The sequence below is a fragment of the Dreissena polymorpha genome, chromosome 10, assembly GCF_020536995.1.
Source record: "Dreissena polymorpha isolate Duluth1 chromosome 10, UMN_Dpol_1.0, whole genome shotgun sequence".
Classification (NCBI taxonomy): Eukaryota; Metazoa; Mollusca; class Bivalvia; order Myida; family Dreissenidae; genus Dreissena; species Dreissena polymorpha.
In genome coordinates, this window is record NC_068364.1 from 45,802,857 (window position 1) to 45,818,804 (window position 15,948).

General features: G+C 36.7%; 1 protein-coding gene across 1 annotated transcript in view; it reads right to left on the reverse strand.

The window, feature by feature from the left end:
- LOC127847449 (uncharacterized) overlaps positions 1-15,897 on the reverse strand; it is a 24,022-nt gene extending 8,125 nt beyond the window's left edge. Inside the window, exons 1-6 of the mRNA XM_052379369.1 lie at positions 15,753-15,897; positions 12,842-13,447; positions 11,235-11,340; positions 9,566-9,668; positions 8,610-8,744; positions 1,497-1,667 (exon numbers count right to left, since the gene is read on the reverse strand). Of these exons, the coding sequence (XP_052235329.1) occupies positions 1,497-1,667; positions 8,610-8,744; positions 9,566-9,668; positions 11,235-11,340; positions 12,842-13,447; positions 15,753-15,782 (1,151 nt within the window). The 5' untranslated portion in view covers positions 15,783-15,897. The remainder of the gene's footprint in view (positions 1-1,496; positions 1,668-8,609; positions 8,745-9,565; positions 9,669-11,234; positions 11,341-12,841; positions 13,448-15,752) is intronic.
- Between the last annotated feature and the right edge of the window lie 51 nt (positions 15,898-15,948).

The following is a 15,948-nucleotide window of genomic DNA, read 5'->3' on the forward strand; positions in this document are numbered from 1 at the left end:
CAAAGTTTTTACTACAGTACTGATGTAAAAGCATGTTTTGATGTAGTGGTAGGGAGTTAGCGTTTGCTTCTAGAGATCCCAGTTCAATCCCCACAGCAGAAACATTAAAAAATATTTTTTTACTTGTCATTATAATTATTTGAAAGTGTTCCTATTTTTAGAGTTTTGTTAGTTAATTGGTTTTATCAGATTTTTTATATATCAAAATCTGTGAAAATAAGTCCAGTTAAGTTAAAAAGGCTGTTTAACAATTATATATAGCAGTAACTGCCATATTTCTTTTCAAAATTGTACTACAGCTTTCACTAAGAGTGATTACTTATCCCCCATAAAACTATTGACACAGACATTTTAGTGTTGTGGCAGAAGTCTCTGGACTGAGGAAACCCACTCACGCATTTCATTTCAAACAAATTATTCATCTCTCTGATGAGCAAATGGCAAGCAAGTTAGCATGTTAAATAAAGAAAGTCATTTCTGCCAAATTTCAGGTCTGTAATCAAAATCTTATTGCAAAGTTACAAAGAAAAAACACACACATTGTATTTGAAGCAAAAAACAGAAATGTTGTTTACTGGGGGACAGTTAAGCCGAGATATTGGCAAATATGCGTTTTACTGGTATAGGCTTAATGTTTTGTATTATTTTAACTGTTTGGTCCTGTATTGGGTATGCTATTTGTCACTTGCCTTAAATAAATGACAAGCTGTTCATTAGAAGTCCCCTCCTGATATTGTTTTCCTGGATTTTCACTATTCCAAAATTCTATTAAATGGCTTTTATTTCTTCTTAGAATATTGCCATTTTTCACAAATGTGAAAAGTTTACAACCAAAATTCTTTTATATTTTTCAGAAGTTTGCGACTGAATTTTAAAAAGGGTTTGCAACTCATTTCCTCACAATTTTGAAAAGTTTGTTTCTCATTTTTTCATAATTTTCAAATTCAACAAGATATGTGTTTGTCAGAAACACTATGTCCCCTTTTGCGCCGCTTTGAAGCTATAGATTTGACCTTTGACCTTGAAGGATTACCTTGACCTTTCACCACTAAAATGTGCAGCTCCATGAGATACACATGCATGCCAAATATCAAGTTGCTATCTTCAATATTGCAAAAGTTATTGAAAATGTTAAAGTTGGGGCAAACAAACAAACACACAAACAAAGCAACAGAAAGGGCAAAAACAATATGTCCCCCACTATAGTGGTGGGGGATGTAAAAATTGACGGACCAAAGTTTCTGAGAAAACTGATTTATTGCATGTGCGTAAAGTGTTGGGCCAGATTAGTCTAAGAAATTTGCACAGGCTAATCAGGGCCAACACTTTTCAATTTAATTTTTTTGTTGAATGAAAGTCTCTTTTTAAAAGTAAAATACAGTTATGGCAAAAAGTGGCATCCCTGATTTACCTGTAATGACTGCACAGGCTTATCTGGAACGACACTTGATGCCTTAAACCCAGTTATCCCAGAGCTAGAGTCTCATATCTTTTACCCATAGTAATATGGCCTCAGCTTGTTATCCTGCAGGCTCCGTAACTTCTGGCTTATTGTCTCTAAGTCCACATTGTGGTGGTTTCGGGCCGCCAGTTCTCGAGGGTTGTATCGCCATGGCGTCTGAGCCTCGACTACCACCGTGTGATAGTAGTAGCTTGACTGAGCCAGTCTGAAAGGAATGGATGCAGTTGTGACAAGGGTCCTTTGTCATGCAATAATAAGTAATATGGCAAATGCCTGGGTCCTATCCAACCACAGGGTGATAGTGAAAGCTCGACAGAGCCAATATGCAAGGCATGGATGCCATTGTGACAAGAGTGAACACATTTATTCAATCTGAGGTTGTTAGTCATTTTAGGGAACACATTTATTCAATTTGAGGTTGTTAGTCAGTGTTTTTTGGGGGTAAAATTTAGTTTTAGTATAAAGGCTGAAATAGGAACCCATTCTAAATCTAAAAAACTATACACTTTGCCTAAAGGACTACCCAATATCAATAGGCTTCCCAAAAAAAGATATCAAAGAAATAGCAAAACTCATTTTATGCCCTATCCAATTCAGTGCTGTAGTCATGCTGAGGAGCAACACAGTTCATGCTTCCATGACTAACAAACCATCTGTTAGGATTTTTATTTTTATTTTGAGTCTTTGTCTTCTTTGTCACAGACGGCTTTTGTATCATGGATCCAGGCTTTTCACATAAGCTCTGAAGTTTTAGCAGCCTTCTTCATTTCTTCTTGTGTGACCTCTTTTGTCATGACTTCAAGTGCGTTGTTGTCATTGGCGACCTTTCTCTTACCTCCTGTCTGACTTCTTTGTCTAGTGCCATTGCCTATGCTTGAGCCAAAGCATTTGCGGCCACCCTTTCTGTAAAAGTTCTTCATTCTCCCACGGTGATCTTCTGAACCATATGTTGCTCTCTTCATTCATAGCTTTTGTCAGTCTCCACAGGTTTGTGGTATCTCTCTCTATATATTCAGTATATATGATTTTATGAATTTTTCTTTCTGCTTATTAAGATTGTTAGGAATTTGGCATGATGTCGTGTCACGCCGCAGTCTAACGTCATATACATGTACGTCATTTTGTTGTTGTTTATTATATATTGTTATGTTTGGAGAAAAGACGCCACGAAAAGGTAAAACAACGCTAGCATTATTTATCCATTTCAAGTAAACAAAGATCAATAATATCACATGAAATCGGGGCAATTAGTGTTGCTTGTAGCCTTAAATGGTTGCTTGTAGTCTTAAATGCCCCACAGACAACTATGCATGCCATGTTGTGATTTTCATTATCCAGCACGCAAACAACTTCATACGAGTCATGCTTTGTGAAAAGTGCATTTCATGCATGTGCATAAAGTGTCTACCAGATAACCTAGTGCAGTCTGCACAGGCTAATCAGGCTCAACGACACTTTCTGTCTAAACTGGACCTTTGTTAAGAATAGACTTTCTGTAAATGAAAAATACCATACAAGCCAAAAGTGTCATCCCTGATTTGCCTGTGCAGAATGAACAGGGTAATCTGGAACTACACTTTACACACATGCATTAAAGCCCCTTTTCACATAGCACGGCCCATATATTTAAAATGTATTTTATTACTCTATAAGTTAAATCTTAGTAAACACAATATTGAAACAAGAGCACTGCCTTGCGGGTGCAGACCACTCATCGATTTTTCTTTTTAAAGGTGTAGGGACCTATCTCAATTTCAATCACAAAGGAGGGAGGGGTGGAGTGGAGAGGGGTGTATAGTGTGGGGGTGTGGTCATTTATTACATTATCTTTCAAAAATGCCAAAAAAATGCAAAAAAAAATTTTGGGGGGAGGGGGGGAGATTCTTGGGTGAAATGGTTGGACGGTATTTAAAAAATATAATAATAAAAATAAATATTTGTGTTTTTTAACAATGTTTGAAAAAAACAAGAGATGTGTTTGTCAGAAACACAATGCCCCCTATTGCGCCGCTTTGAAAAAATTGTTGTTTTTTTACCTTTGAAATTGAAGGATGACCTTGACCTTGAACTTTCACTACTCAAAATGTGCAGCTTTATGAGGAGGCCGCTTTGAAATATTATTTTTTTGACAATTGACCTTGAAGGATGACCTTGACCTTGAAGGATGACCTTGACCTTGAACTTCCACCACTCAAAATGTGCAGCTTCATGATAACGCCATTTTTGAAATTATTAATTTTTTTACCTTGGACCTTGAAGGATGACCTTGACCTTGAAGAATGATCTTGACCTTGAACTTCCACCACTCAAAATGTGCAGCTTCATGAGAACGCTGCTTTGAATTTTTATTTTATTTTTTTACCTTTGACCTTGAAGGATGACCTTGACCTTGAAGGATGACCTTGACCTTGAACTTCCACCAGTCAAAATGTGCAGCTTCATGAGAACGCCGCTTTAAATTTTTATTAATTTTGTTTGACCTTGACGGATGACCTTGACCTTGAACTTCCACCACTCAAAATGTGCAGCTTCATGATAACGCCGCTTTGATTTTGTTTATATTTTGTTTGACCTTTGACCTTGAAGGATGACCTTAACCTTGAAGGAAGACCTTGACCTTGAACATTCACCACTAAAAATGTGCAGCTTCATGATAACGCCGCTTTGAATTATTTTTTTTACCTTTGACCTTGAAGGATGACCTTGACCTTGAAGAATGACCTTGACCTTGAACTTCCACCACTCAAAATGTGCAGCTTCATGATAACGCCGCGTCAAACTTTTTTACTTGTTTTTTTACCTTTGACCTTTAAGGATGACCTTGACCTTGAAGGATGACCTTGAACTTCAACCACTCAAAATGTGCAGCTTCATGAGAACACCGCTTTGAATTTTTAATTTTTTTTTACCTTGAAGTATGACCTTGAAGGAAGACCTTGACCTTGAACTTCCACCACTCAAAATGTGCAGCTTTATGAAATACACATGCATGCCAAATATCAAGTTGCTATCTTCAATATTAAAAAAGTTATGGCCTATGTTAAAGTTTTCGGACGGACAGACGCCATATATTTGACATTTGACCTTGAAGGATGACCTTCACCTTTCACTACTCAAAATCTTCAGCTCTATGAGATACACATGCGTGCCAAACATCAAGTTGCTATCCTCAATATTGCAAAATTTATTGCAAATGTTAAAGTTGGGGCAAACAAACAAACACACAAACAAACAAACAAACCAACAGAAAGGGCAAAAACAATATGTCCCACAACTATAGTGGTGGGGACATAAAAATTGACGGACCAAAGTTTCTGAGAAAACTGATTTATTGCATGTGCGTAAAGTTATGGTCAATGTTAAGGTTTTTTTGGACGGACAGACAGACTGACTGACATACTGAAGGACAGTTCAACTGCTATATGCCACCCTACCAGGGGCATAAAAAAATTGTTTTTTGGAGTGGGGGGAGGGGGGTATAGTGTGAGGGTGTGGTGGTAATTTATTAGATGATCTTTAAAATTATTTTTAAAAAAATGGGGGGAGGATTGAGGGGGGTGGGGGAGGGTTTGGACGAAGTCAATTGTGGTATGTCAGGTAAGAGTTGTTTTGTCAAAGTATCAATCGAATCTAATCATAAATAAAGAAGTTATGGAAATTTTAGCAATATTTAATAATTTGACCTTGAGAGTCAGGGTCATTCAAAGGTCAAGGTAAAATTCAACTTGCCAGGTACAGTACCCTTATGATAGCATGAAAGTATTTAAAGTTTAAAAACAATAGCCTTGATACTTTAGAAGTAAAGTGGATCTAAGCACAAAATGTGACCATATATTCAAAGTTACTAAGTCAAAAAAGGGCCATAATTCCGAAAAAATGACAACCAGAGTTATGCAACTTGTCCTTTACTGTCCCCTTATGATAGTTTGCGAGTGTTCCAATTATGAAAGCAATATATATGATACTTAACCAAATTTTCAAGTATAAAGGGCCCATAATTCTGTCAAAATGCCAGTCAGAGTTACATAACATTGCCTGCACAGTCCCCTTACGATAGTTAGTAAGTGTTGAAAGTATGAAAGCAATAGCTTTGATACTTTAGGAAAAAAGTGGACCTACACACAAAACTTAACCAAATTTTCAATTTTCTAAGTATTAAAAAGGCACATTATTCTGTCAAAATGCCAGTCGGAGTTACATAACATTGCCTGCACAGTCCCCTTATGATAGTTAGTAAGTGTTGCAAGTATGAAAGCAATAGCTTTGATACTTAAGGAATAAAATGGACCTAAACACAAAACTTAACCAAAATTTTCAATTTTCTAAGTATAAAAAGGGCACATAATTCTGTCAAAATGCAAGCCAGAGTTATCTAACTTTGCCTGCCCAGTCCCCTCATGATAGTAAGTAAGTGTACCAAGTTTGAATGCAATAGCGTTGATACTTTATGAGAAAAGTGTACCTAAACGCAAAATTTAACCGGACGCTGACGCCAAGGAGATGACAATAGCTCCTAATTTTTTTTTTTTAAATAGATGAGCTAAAAAACAACGTTTATTCTCAATGTTTAACTACTTGTCAGCAATAGAAACCAACATTACTATCCCAATTTTAGACAAAACAATGTGTTTTTAAACCAATGGTCCCTGGCCTTGTTCACAACTGATAAACAAGAGGGCCATGATGGCCCTGAATCGCTCACCTGACTAACCAAATACAATCCCAACCCAGATTTCATCAAGATAATCATTGTGATCAAATTTCATAAAGATTAGAAGAAAAAACTGTGACCTCTATTGTCTACACAAGGTTTTTCTATTATTTGACCTAGTGACCTAGTTTTTGACCCAAGGTGACCCAAATACAATCCCAACCCAGATTTGATCAAGATAAACATTCTGATCAAATTTTATAAAGATTGGATGAAAACTGTGATCTCTATTGTCAACACAAGGTTTTTCTATTATTTGACCTAGTGACCTAGTTTTTGACCCCAGATGACCCAAATACAATCCCAACCCAGATTTTATCAAGATAAACATTCTGACCAAATTTCATAAAGATTGGATGAAACTGTGACCTCTATTGTCTATACAAGGTTTTTCTATTATTTGACCTAGTGACCTAGTTTTTGACCTAGTGACCTAGTTTTTGACCCCAGATGACCCAAATACAATCCCAACCCAGATTTAATCAAGATAAACATATTGACCAAATTTCATCAAGATTGGATGAAAACTGCGACCTCTATTGTCTACACAAGGTTTTTCTATTATTTGACCTATTATAAGACCTAGTTTTTTACCTAGTTACCTAGTTTTTGACCCCAGATAACCCAAATACAATCCAAACCCAGATTTCATCAAGATGAACATTCTGACCAAATTTCATAAAGATTGGATGAAAACTGTGACCTCTACTGTCTACACAAACAAATTGTTGACGGACACATGCACGCACGCACACACATACGGACACCAGACATCAAACGGTCACATAAGCTCACCATGTCACTTTGTGACAGGTGAGCTAAAAACAAGAGATGTGTTTGTCAGAAACACAATGCCCCCTATTGCGCCGCTTTGAAGCCGTATATTTGACTTTTGACCTTGAACGATGACCTTGACCTTTCACCACTCAAAATGTGCAGCTCCATGAGATACACATGCATGCCAAATATCAAGTTGCTATCTTCAATATTGCAAACGTTATCGCAAAACTTTAACCAAGATTAAAATTTTGGGACAGAATGACTGAGTGACAGAATTACAGACAGACAGGCCAAAAACAATATGCCCCCGATCATTTGATCCGGGGCCATAAAAATCATTGTCAGTCAGATTGTGGTATATTCTGATATAGTTTTACACAGAATACTTAACCTTTGAGAAATAGAGCATGCTTGGGTTTTTATAACTGACATTTGGTTACAATGACTTCATCCTGGGCCTGTATTTACCAACACAATTTTAGTCTTAAGTCTGAAAATATTTTCGAAACTCTTTAAGTTTCTAGTAGATTACATGTAAATACAGTTCAATTTTGACAGAAAATTAACACATCTAATTATTCTTTAATAAGAACAATAATTTTCTTTTCTTTATTCTTAAGTCTAAGAGTTGGTTGGTACGCAGAGGGATGAGTACATCATTGGAAGAAAAACATGAAGAAGTAAGCATTTTTGTCAAATCTATTAACTAGAGTGTCAACAAGATTTTACTATAGCCATATAAGGAAAAATGCCCTGCCCCTTGGCAGCCATGTTTTTCAAGCAAAGGTTACCATTTTCAAACTCATCCAAGATATAATTCGGACAAATCTTCTGAGCAAGTTTCATGAAGATCGGAAAATAAATGTGGCCTCTAAGAGTGTTAACAAGGTTTTACTATAGCCATATAAGGAAATATGCCCCGCCACCTGGCGGCTATGTTTTTCAACCAACCGGCATCATTTTCAAACTCGTCCAAGATATTATTGGGATGAATCTTCTGACCAAGTTTCATGAAGATCAGACAATAAATGTAGCCTCTAGAGTGTTAACAAGATTTTACTATAGCCATATATAGCCATATAAGGAAAAATGCCCCGCCCCTTGGCAGCCATGTTTTTCAAGCAAACGTAACCATTTTCAAACTCATCCAAGATATCATTGAGACCAATCTTCTGACCAAAATCATGAAGATTGGACAATAAATGTGACCTCTAGAGGGTTAACAAGGCAAATGTTGACGGCTCACGAGGCACGATGGACAAAAAGCAATCACAAAAGCTCACCATGAGCATGTAGTGCTCAGGTGAGCTAAAAAACACAACAACAAACATGAGTAATGAGGTAGAGATTGGAAACATGTTAAATACATTGGTGTAATGAATATGGACTTTACTCTGTGAACATTGGGCTTTATCATGATCGTATAGTGTCGTCCTATATTAGACTGTGCAGTAAGCAAAGGCAAATCAGGGATGACATTTTTTGGTATTTTTCTTTCAAAGCAAGTCTCTTCTAAGCAAAAATCCAGGTTAGGTGGAAAATGTGGTCCCTGACTAGCCAGTGCGGACTGCACAGGTTAATATTGGAGATACTACACTCATGCATTAAGCCCCATTTTTCCACGGTGAGGCTCATAATAACCCTAAAGTGACCTACTTGAAGTAGAAGGCCATGTTCCACCTCTGTATGTTGGTGTTATCGATGATGATGACTGGCATGTTGTTGCTACAGCTGGACTCTGCCTGTGACTGACAGTACATGTGGGCTGCCTCAATCTTCTTGTGGTCATAGCTAGGGATGGACATTTATTCTATGTAACGGCATTAAAAAATATTACGTTTTCAATTAATTCTGTCCAAGCTTATAATCGGTAGCTGCACATTTTAATGAAAATAAATTAATTGAACAAAATCGAGCAGCATATGATTTTCCACTTAAATGTTCACTTAATTGGACTAGTTTTTAATAATATTGCAGAATGCTTGCTTTATATAATAAATTAACCATCTCCGTTTTGGCCTTGGTGGGACAAAAACTACCTTTTTTGACAAGTTGCGCAGTCAGGCATTTCTTTCTAGTACTTTGGTGGAAAAAGAGTACCGGTAAGTGGCCCAGAACCAAGTGTATGGCATAATTACCTTTTACTAATTTTTAACAAACCTTGTGTGACTTTATGGTGGACAGAGTACCTCCTGACCAGACTGCGCGAGTGCACAGGCTGGTCTAGAGAAACACTGACAGCATTTAGCCTGGCATTTATTTCCCCATGATGGGCCTCAATAATTTTGATACTGTACATAACAAGCAAGTAAGCCGCAGTGGTGTAGTGGGTATGTTGTCTGCCTAGCCATCAGGAGGTCATGGGTTCGATTCCCACTGAGGGAGCGTTCTTTAGATTTCCCCCATAGACACCAAGTACTGGTTCCATTCCCAGGAAATGGACTCGAGAGCGTTTCAAATATGCCTTAGGCTTTCTATGCAATCGAGCTAAAATAAATAGGTTTAAACTAAGTAAGTATTCTGATAATATAATAAATATCAAAAGATATACCGATCAAAGAAGCAATTCATTTGAAGTATTAAAAAAGAGGTATCCAACTGTAATTAGTCACCAGTATTTTCCGCTACTGTCCATGAAATACTGGTCGGCTGAGCACACAACAGCGCCCGGGTACACCTGCTCAAGACCCCGAACCAGGGTGGACTTGCCGCTGCCTGAATAACAAAAAACAAAGATTGATTAAGAGAACATTTATCATTTATCTATTTTGTTGGAAACCACTGAAATCATACTGAGCCAAATGACCTTGCACCAGGGTCGACTTGCCTCTGCCTGAAAATCAAGAAGCCAAGAATGATAAAGAGAAAAGTGAAGCATTTGGTGTGAAACCACTGACATCACTGACTGTAAAGAAAGAAACAGGGAGACAACAGATCACTACTGTCATTCTCAGGAAGCAACTACTGTGAAACTAATATCAATCGTCAGACACTAATATCTGTGGATTTGTGTGGGTCCTCTAAACCAGAAAATCAAATGTAACATGAATGTTAAACAAACATAATTTAAAAGAATCCACTTATTTAAGGTCAAAAGACAATGCAAGATTGTATGATTCCAGGAAGTTTTATGTCCTTTAAGAGAATAATAAATGACTGTTAATTTTTTATCAGTGGCTGATAACCAGACAATGCTGTCGAAATACAAAGCATTCTTTGCATGACCATTGATAAGAAGAGTGCCAAACTGTCACAAGATACGCCCGTTTGAAGGTTTTGGACAACTTGATAACTTTACCATGACCCATATTTGAACTTGACCTACATATCATCTAGACACAACTTTTGACCAAGTTTGGTGAAGATCGGATGAAAACTACTTCAATTAGAGAGCGGACACCATGCTAAATCCTTGAAATGCACTAAGTGACCCCAACCTAGTTTTTGACCCGGCATTACCCATGTTCGAACTTGACCTAGATATTGTCTAGATACAACTTCTGACCAAGTTTGGTGAAGATCGGATGAAAGCTACTTCAATTAGAAAGCGGACACCATGCTCAATCCTTGAAATGCACTAAGTGACCCCAACCTAGTTTTTGACCCGGCATTACCCATATTGGAACTTGACTTAGATATTGTCTAGATACAACTTCTGACTAAGGTTGGTGAAGTTCGGATGAAAACTACTTAAATTAGAGAGCGGCAACCATGCTAAATCCTTGAAATGCACGAAGTGACCTAGTTTTTGACCCGACATGACCCATATTCGAACTTGACCTAGATATTGTCTAGATACAACTTCAGACCAAGTTTGGTGAAGATCGGATGAAAACTACTTCAATTAGAAAGCGGACACCATGTTGAATCCTTGAAAGGCACTAAGTGACCCTGTGACCTAGTTTATGACCCCGCATGACCCATATTCGATCTTGACCTAGATATTGTCTAGATACAACTTCTGACCAAGTTTGGTGAAGATCGGATGAAAACTATTTTAAACAGAGAGCGGACACTGCTGTGGACGCCCCTGCCCACCAAGGGTTAAACGATTATACGTCCCGTTTTCAACGGGCGTATAAAAATGTGTGCCTAATCAAACAAATGAACAAAACGGGGGTTTAATGCATGTGCGTAATGAGTAAAGTCCCAGATTTGCCTGTGCAGTCTGCAGATGCTAATCAGGGACGACACTTTTTGTTTAGCAAAGACTTTCTTCATACAAAAAATTCCATTAAAGCAAGACTCAAATAAATCTTTATCTATAAAAAATATTTGTACCTGGCAGACCCCTCATGATGAAGATGGTGTGGGAAGTCTTGATGTACTCTATAGTGCTGGCATCACTGAGGAATGGCATGGAATCATAGCCGTGAATTGTTGTGAGCTGAAAAAGAACTCAGAAATAAGCATAAGTATGCATGAATGTCAAATGGTAAGGCATCGCAGCCGAGAATTGTCTTGAGTTGAAAAAAGAACTCAAAAATAATGCATAACTAACAAGGGACAAAATTTTCACAAAACCAGGTTTTCATTGTAAAAAAAAATCTGATAAAGGGAGAAAACTCAAACTGAACTTTTAAAATGAACAAACAAAATTAACCCCCTTTGTAAGTTTGTTTTAAAAAAAAAAAAATTTTTAGTCGTGGTGACCTTGACATTGGAGATATTGACGTCATTCTTTCGTGCGACACACCGTCCCATGATGGTGAACAAATGTGCCAAATGACTTTAAAATCTCACAATGAATGACATAATTATGGCCAGGACAAGCTCATTTATGGCCAATTTTGACCTTTGAACTCAAAGTGTGACCTTGACCTTGGAGATATTGACGTAATTATTTCGCGCGACACACCGTCCAATGATGGTGAACAAATGTGCCAAATGATTTTAAAATCTGACAATGAACGACATAGTTATGGCCCGGACAAGCTTGTTCGGCCCGCCCGCCCGCCAGCCCGCCAGCCAGCCAGCCAGCCCGCCCGCATTCGCCAATCTAATAACCAGTTTTTCCCTTTGGAAAACCTGGTTAAAAACTGAAATTGCATTGCAGCTGTGAATTGTCATGCAATGAAATTGAAATAAAGCACAAATCAACCATGGAAAAGCATTAATTGCAAATAATTGTAGTTGCTACTTAGACGGCTTAAATTATTAAGGTTTTGCAGTGCTCCAGTAAGGATTTGAAAAGGGCAAGGAGGGCTATTTTGTCAAAAGGGCACCTTTGACGCGCAGTATTTTGTCAAAAGGGCATTTTCTAGCGAGCAGGCGTATCTGGAATGCTTCTTCTTGCATATTAATTTTTATGTTATTAATAATTGTTAGAATATATTATTCCAATTATTATTAAACCATGCAAATAAAAAGTCTACAATGAGGAATACATTAATTAAAATGTAATAAGAGATTTATAAATTATAATATGTCAAAACAAAATTGATTATTTTTTTATAAAAGGGCAGGGCGGGGTTTTTGAATGGCAGAGCTTCCATTTAAGCCTACATGTAGCTGGAGCACTGTTTTGCTTGGCTATGTTTAGAAGTCTGTAATTACGAAATATACAAGTCAACCGTTAAAGCTAATAATAAACATGAACACATGCTGAAATAATGAAATTGTCATGTGCTAAATTTGAACTCCGAAATAAATCAACAATTGAAATGAATTTATTGCAAATAATTTTAGTTGCTTCTCAGAAGGGTTAAATTATTAAGTCAATGGCTTGGCTATATTTGCTGCAATCTTAAAAAGTCAATTACAGGTAAATTTAAAGGTACAATTCAAGCATACAAACATGTTAATAATAAACATGAACAAATTATAAGTCCTCTTAATAATCAGACATTTCAAAACAGTGCCAATAGCTAATAAAGTAACATGTTTACATCAAACTCTTCATCCTGACTGGTCCCAGGTTTAGGTTCAGAAACAGGATACATGCCAAGAATTTCAACATCGTCATCACCATTATTCTGATCATCGTCAATGATAATGCTGGGCGGAGATCTACCATCATTGACACTTCTCTTTGTAGAAGGTCTACAGTTTTCAAGTTTTGAAATAACATTAGGACAGTCAGTTTCAAGATCAGAAACAGGTTTGGTGGCTGTAGCAAGTTCTAGCTTCTTAACTTCAATATCATCTTCAATCACAATAACATTCTCAGTTCTTGAATCATCAGTATGTCCACTAACATAATTTCCAATTATTGCATCACTATTGGCCAAAGTGTCCTGATTTTCTTCAGTTTTAATGCCGAGGTCGTTAAGACTTTCTTTACTACCTGGTGTAATGTCAGTGATAACTACATCATCATCATAAACATTGTAGACTGGGTTCAGCTGATAAGCCACATGGTAAGAATTCCTATATTCTGATTTTCCTGCATCATCTAGCGGTATAATTGCGTTATCATTCTTGTCATTTGTATCATCATCTGGGATATAGATGAACGGTCTGATACCAAAGAATGCCATTACATGCTTGATAATCTGAAAATTAAAACCAACACAATGAATGTCACAAAAAATAATTGTGATGCGATTTCAAATCTTCACACCATTATAAATGTTATATTTCTTGAAAGCCTTTGACTTTGTGTGAAACTTTACAAAAAAAATAACATTGCTCTCTTATTATAATCTAAGAACTCAATACACCAGAGGGAAACCCATATCACTAAAAGCGTTTTCCTGCTTGTCTGATCTTCTCATAAAGTCTGTATGGTAAAGTGTAAATCAATGCATTGATGCCTTTCAATATTTGTTCAAAAAGCAATAATTTTACTTTAATTTAGGCCTACTCTCAGGCTTTTTCCGCCCTATGCCACGGGTCCGAAATTCGGCCCCATTCCCAATGCAAATCTGTTTTTTTTTCCCAATTGAAAAAAAATTCCCAAAACAAAAAGCAAATTTTTTTTATTTTTTTTAACTTAAAATATATAAGTTAACCTGATCCGGTGTAGAAAATAGAAAGTGTTGCATAATTAAATTATCTGTTGCCTTGAATTTCTTTTAAAAACTGTAAAATATGTTAATGATTATTTAAGACTTTCCTTATTTTCCTCAAAATCCGGTGCTTCGCACGATTTTTTTCACCTAAAAAAAGGCCAGGCCTTTTCCCCAAATTCAGATTAAAAAACCTGCACTTATCTCACATGTTCATAATACTTTGTAAAATTTTAATAATAAGTTATCAAAATAGTCGTTTTTTACCAGTTAACGGCTTCTTTGAAATATAAGAAACACTATTTACATGCGATAATTTTTCCCAATTGAGCCAATTTTGCGAATATTTTTTTTCCCAAAATGGGGGTTTTCACGACCCGAAATTCCCAAAATTCCAGTGTGGCGTATTCTCAAAATGGAGCGGAAAAAGCCTGACTAATAAATCTTATAAAATAGTTGTTAAGCACAAAGTGTGTCATATTTACTACAACAATATCATTGTATAAACAAAGCTCTGTGGAAAACAGATGCAATCAAGGCTGAATCCTCACAATTGAGACAAAATTGACACATAGTGCTTCTTCAATTCTACCATGAAAACATGTGGAATCAATGTTACAGTGACAAACAAACATGTTTCTAAAATATTAATTTTTTAACTTGGAATCGTGATATTATCTGTTTGCCATTTTCCAGGCATGTGCCATGACTAGCTCTTCTTGAACGCTATGAGCTTTTCAGAATACATACATATAGCTCAAAGTTTTAGTTTAGATGGGAGTTACATACAGGATTCAATTAATAGTTGCAGAAATCCAACTCCCAGCTATTGACCCCCATTATGTTCCCATAAAACTAAACGCTCAACCCCATCCTAAAATACTCGTAAGAGCGGCTGGCAGTATATATTCATAGATAGATTGATTAATCGATACATACATACATAACCTATAACAGTGTATGTTTAATTTGTTACATGAATGTTACCTGTAACAACATTTCAAATATTGTCTTCAACGTAACGAAGCCACGAAAATGTTATTTGTATTCAGCCAACTGCCTTAGAAAGTACGTGCTTTGGTTTTAGAGTTAGAATCAGGTTCACTGATAGTATTATTGTTTACATCGTTTGACTGACCATTACTGGTATTCAAGTTAAGAGTGGTTTGTTTAGGGTCCAGCTTTAATGCCTTTTTTGGCGGCATTACATCTGCACAAAAAGTTAAAACAGGCCTTCATCCGGGGACTCCAGAAAACATCATAAAAATACTCTCTATTTAAAATGTTTATTCTAATTGGAAAGCATACAGAAGTGGCTCTACTATAGCCAACCAAAAGACTTGTTGCATTCTTGTAGCCTCGTTCAGCATTCATCGCTACACTATTGACTCATACCCAAAATGGTTCGTACTTATCGTAATTCGTATATGCTTTAACGGATTTGTTTCAGCAATGCGTCTGAGTGGACGCACATATTTCAAAACTATGCGTCTATTTCGATGTTTATGCGTCAAAGACGCGTACTCACTGAATATATGCCCCCTACAGGCTCCACCATTGTCACAGTATTTTTGTTTGGTTGCCATAGCAACCAGAATTTTTGACGTAGGAACAAAATGAAATGACGTGCATAATGTCTATATTGCCATCTATCCATGTTTCAAGTTTCATGAAAAAAATATGAAGAACTTATCGCAGGATCCAGAAAAGTGTGACAGACAGACAGACTCACATAGCGCAAACCATTTATTAGTCCCCTCCGCCTCCGGTGAAACCGGTAGGGGACAATTATTAAAATATTGCAACTAACAGGCACATACAACTTAAGTTAAATAAACTACAAACTTACCCAGGCTGTACCAAATACGATGCTTATCATGTTTCACTTCTCTGAACTAAATAACAAGAATAGTAACAATCACAAAACCCCCAAAGCTTCTATTTATACGTGATTCAGTTTCCCAATGTGATGAAATACCTATATTTATCAAACCGAAAGTCGAAATAACTCGAATGCATTTGTTGTTATCGGAGTTAGACGGGGT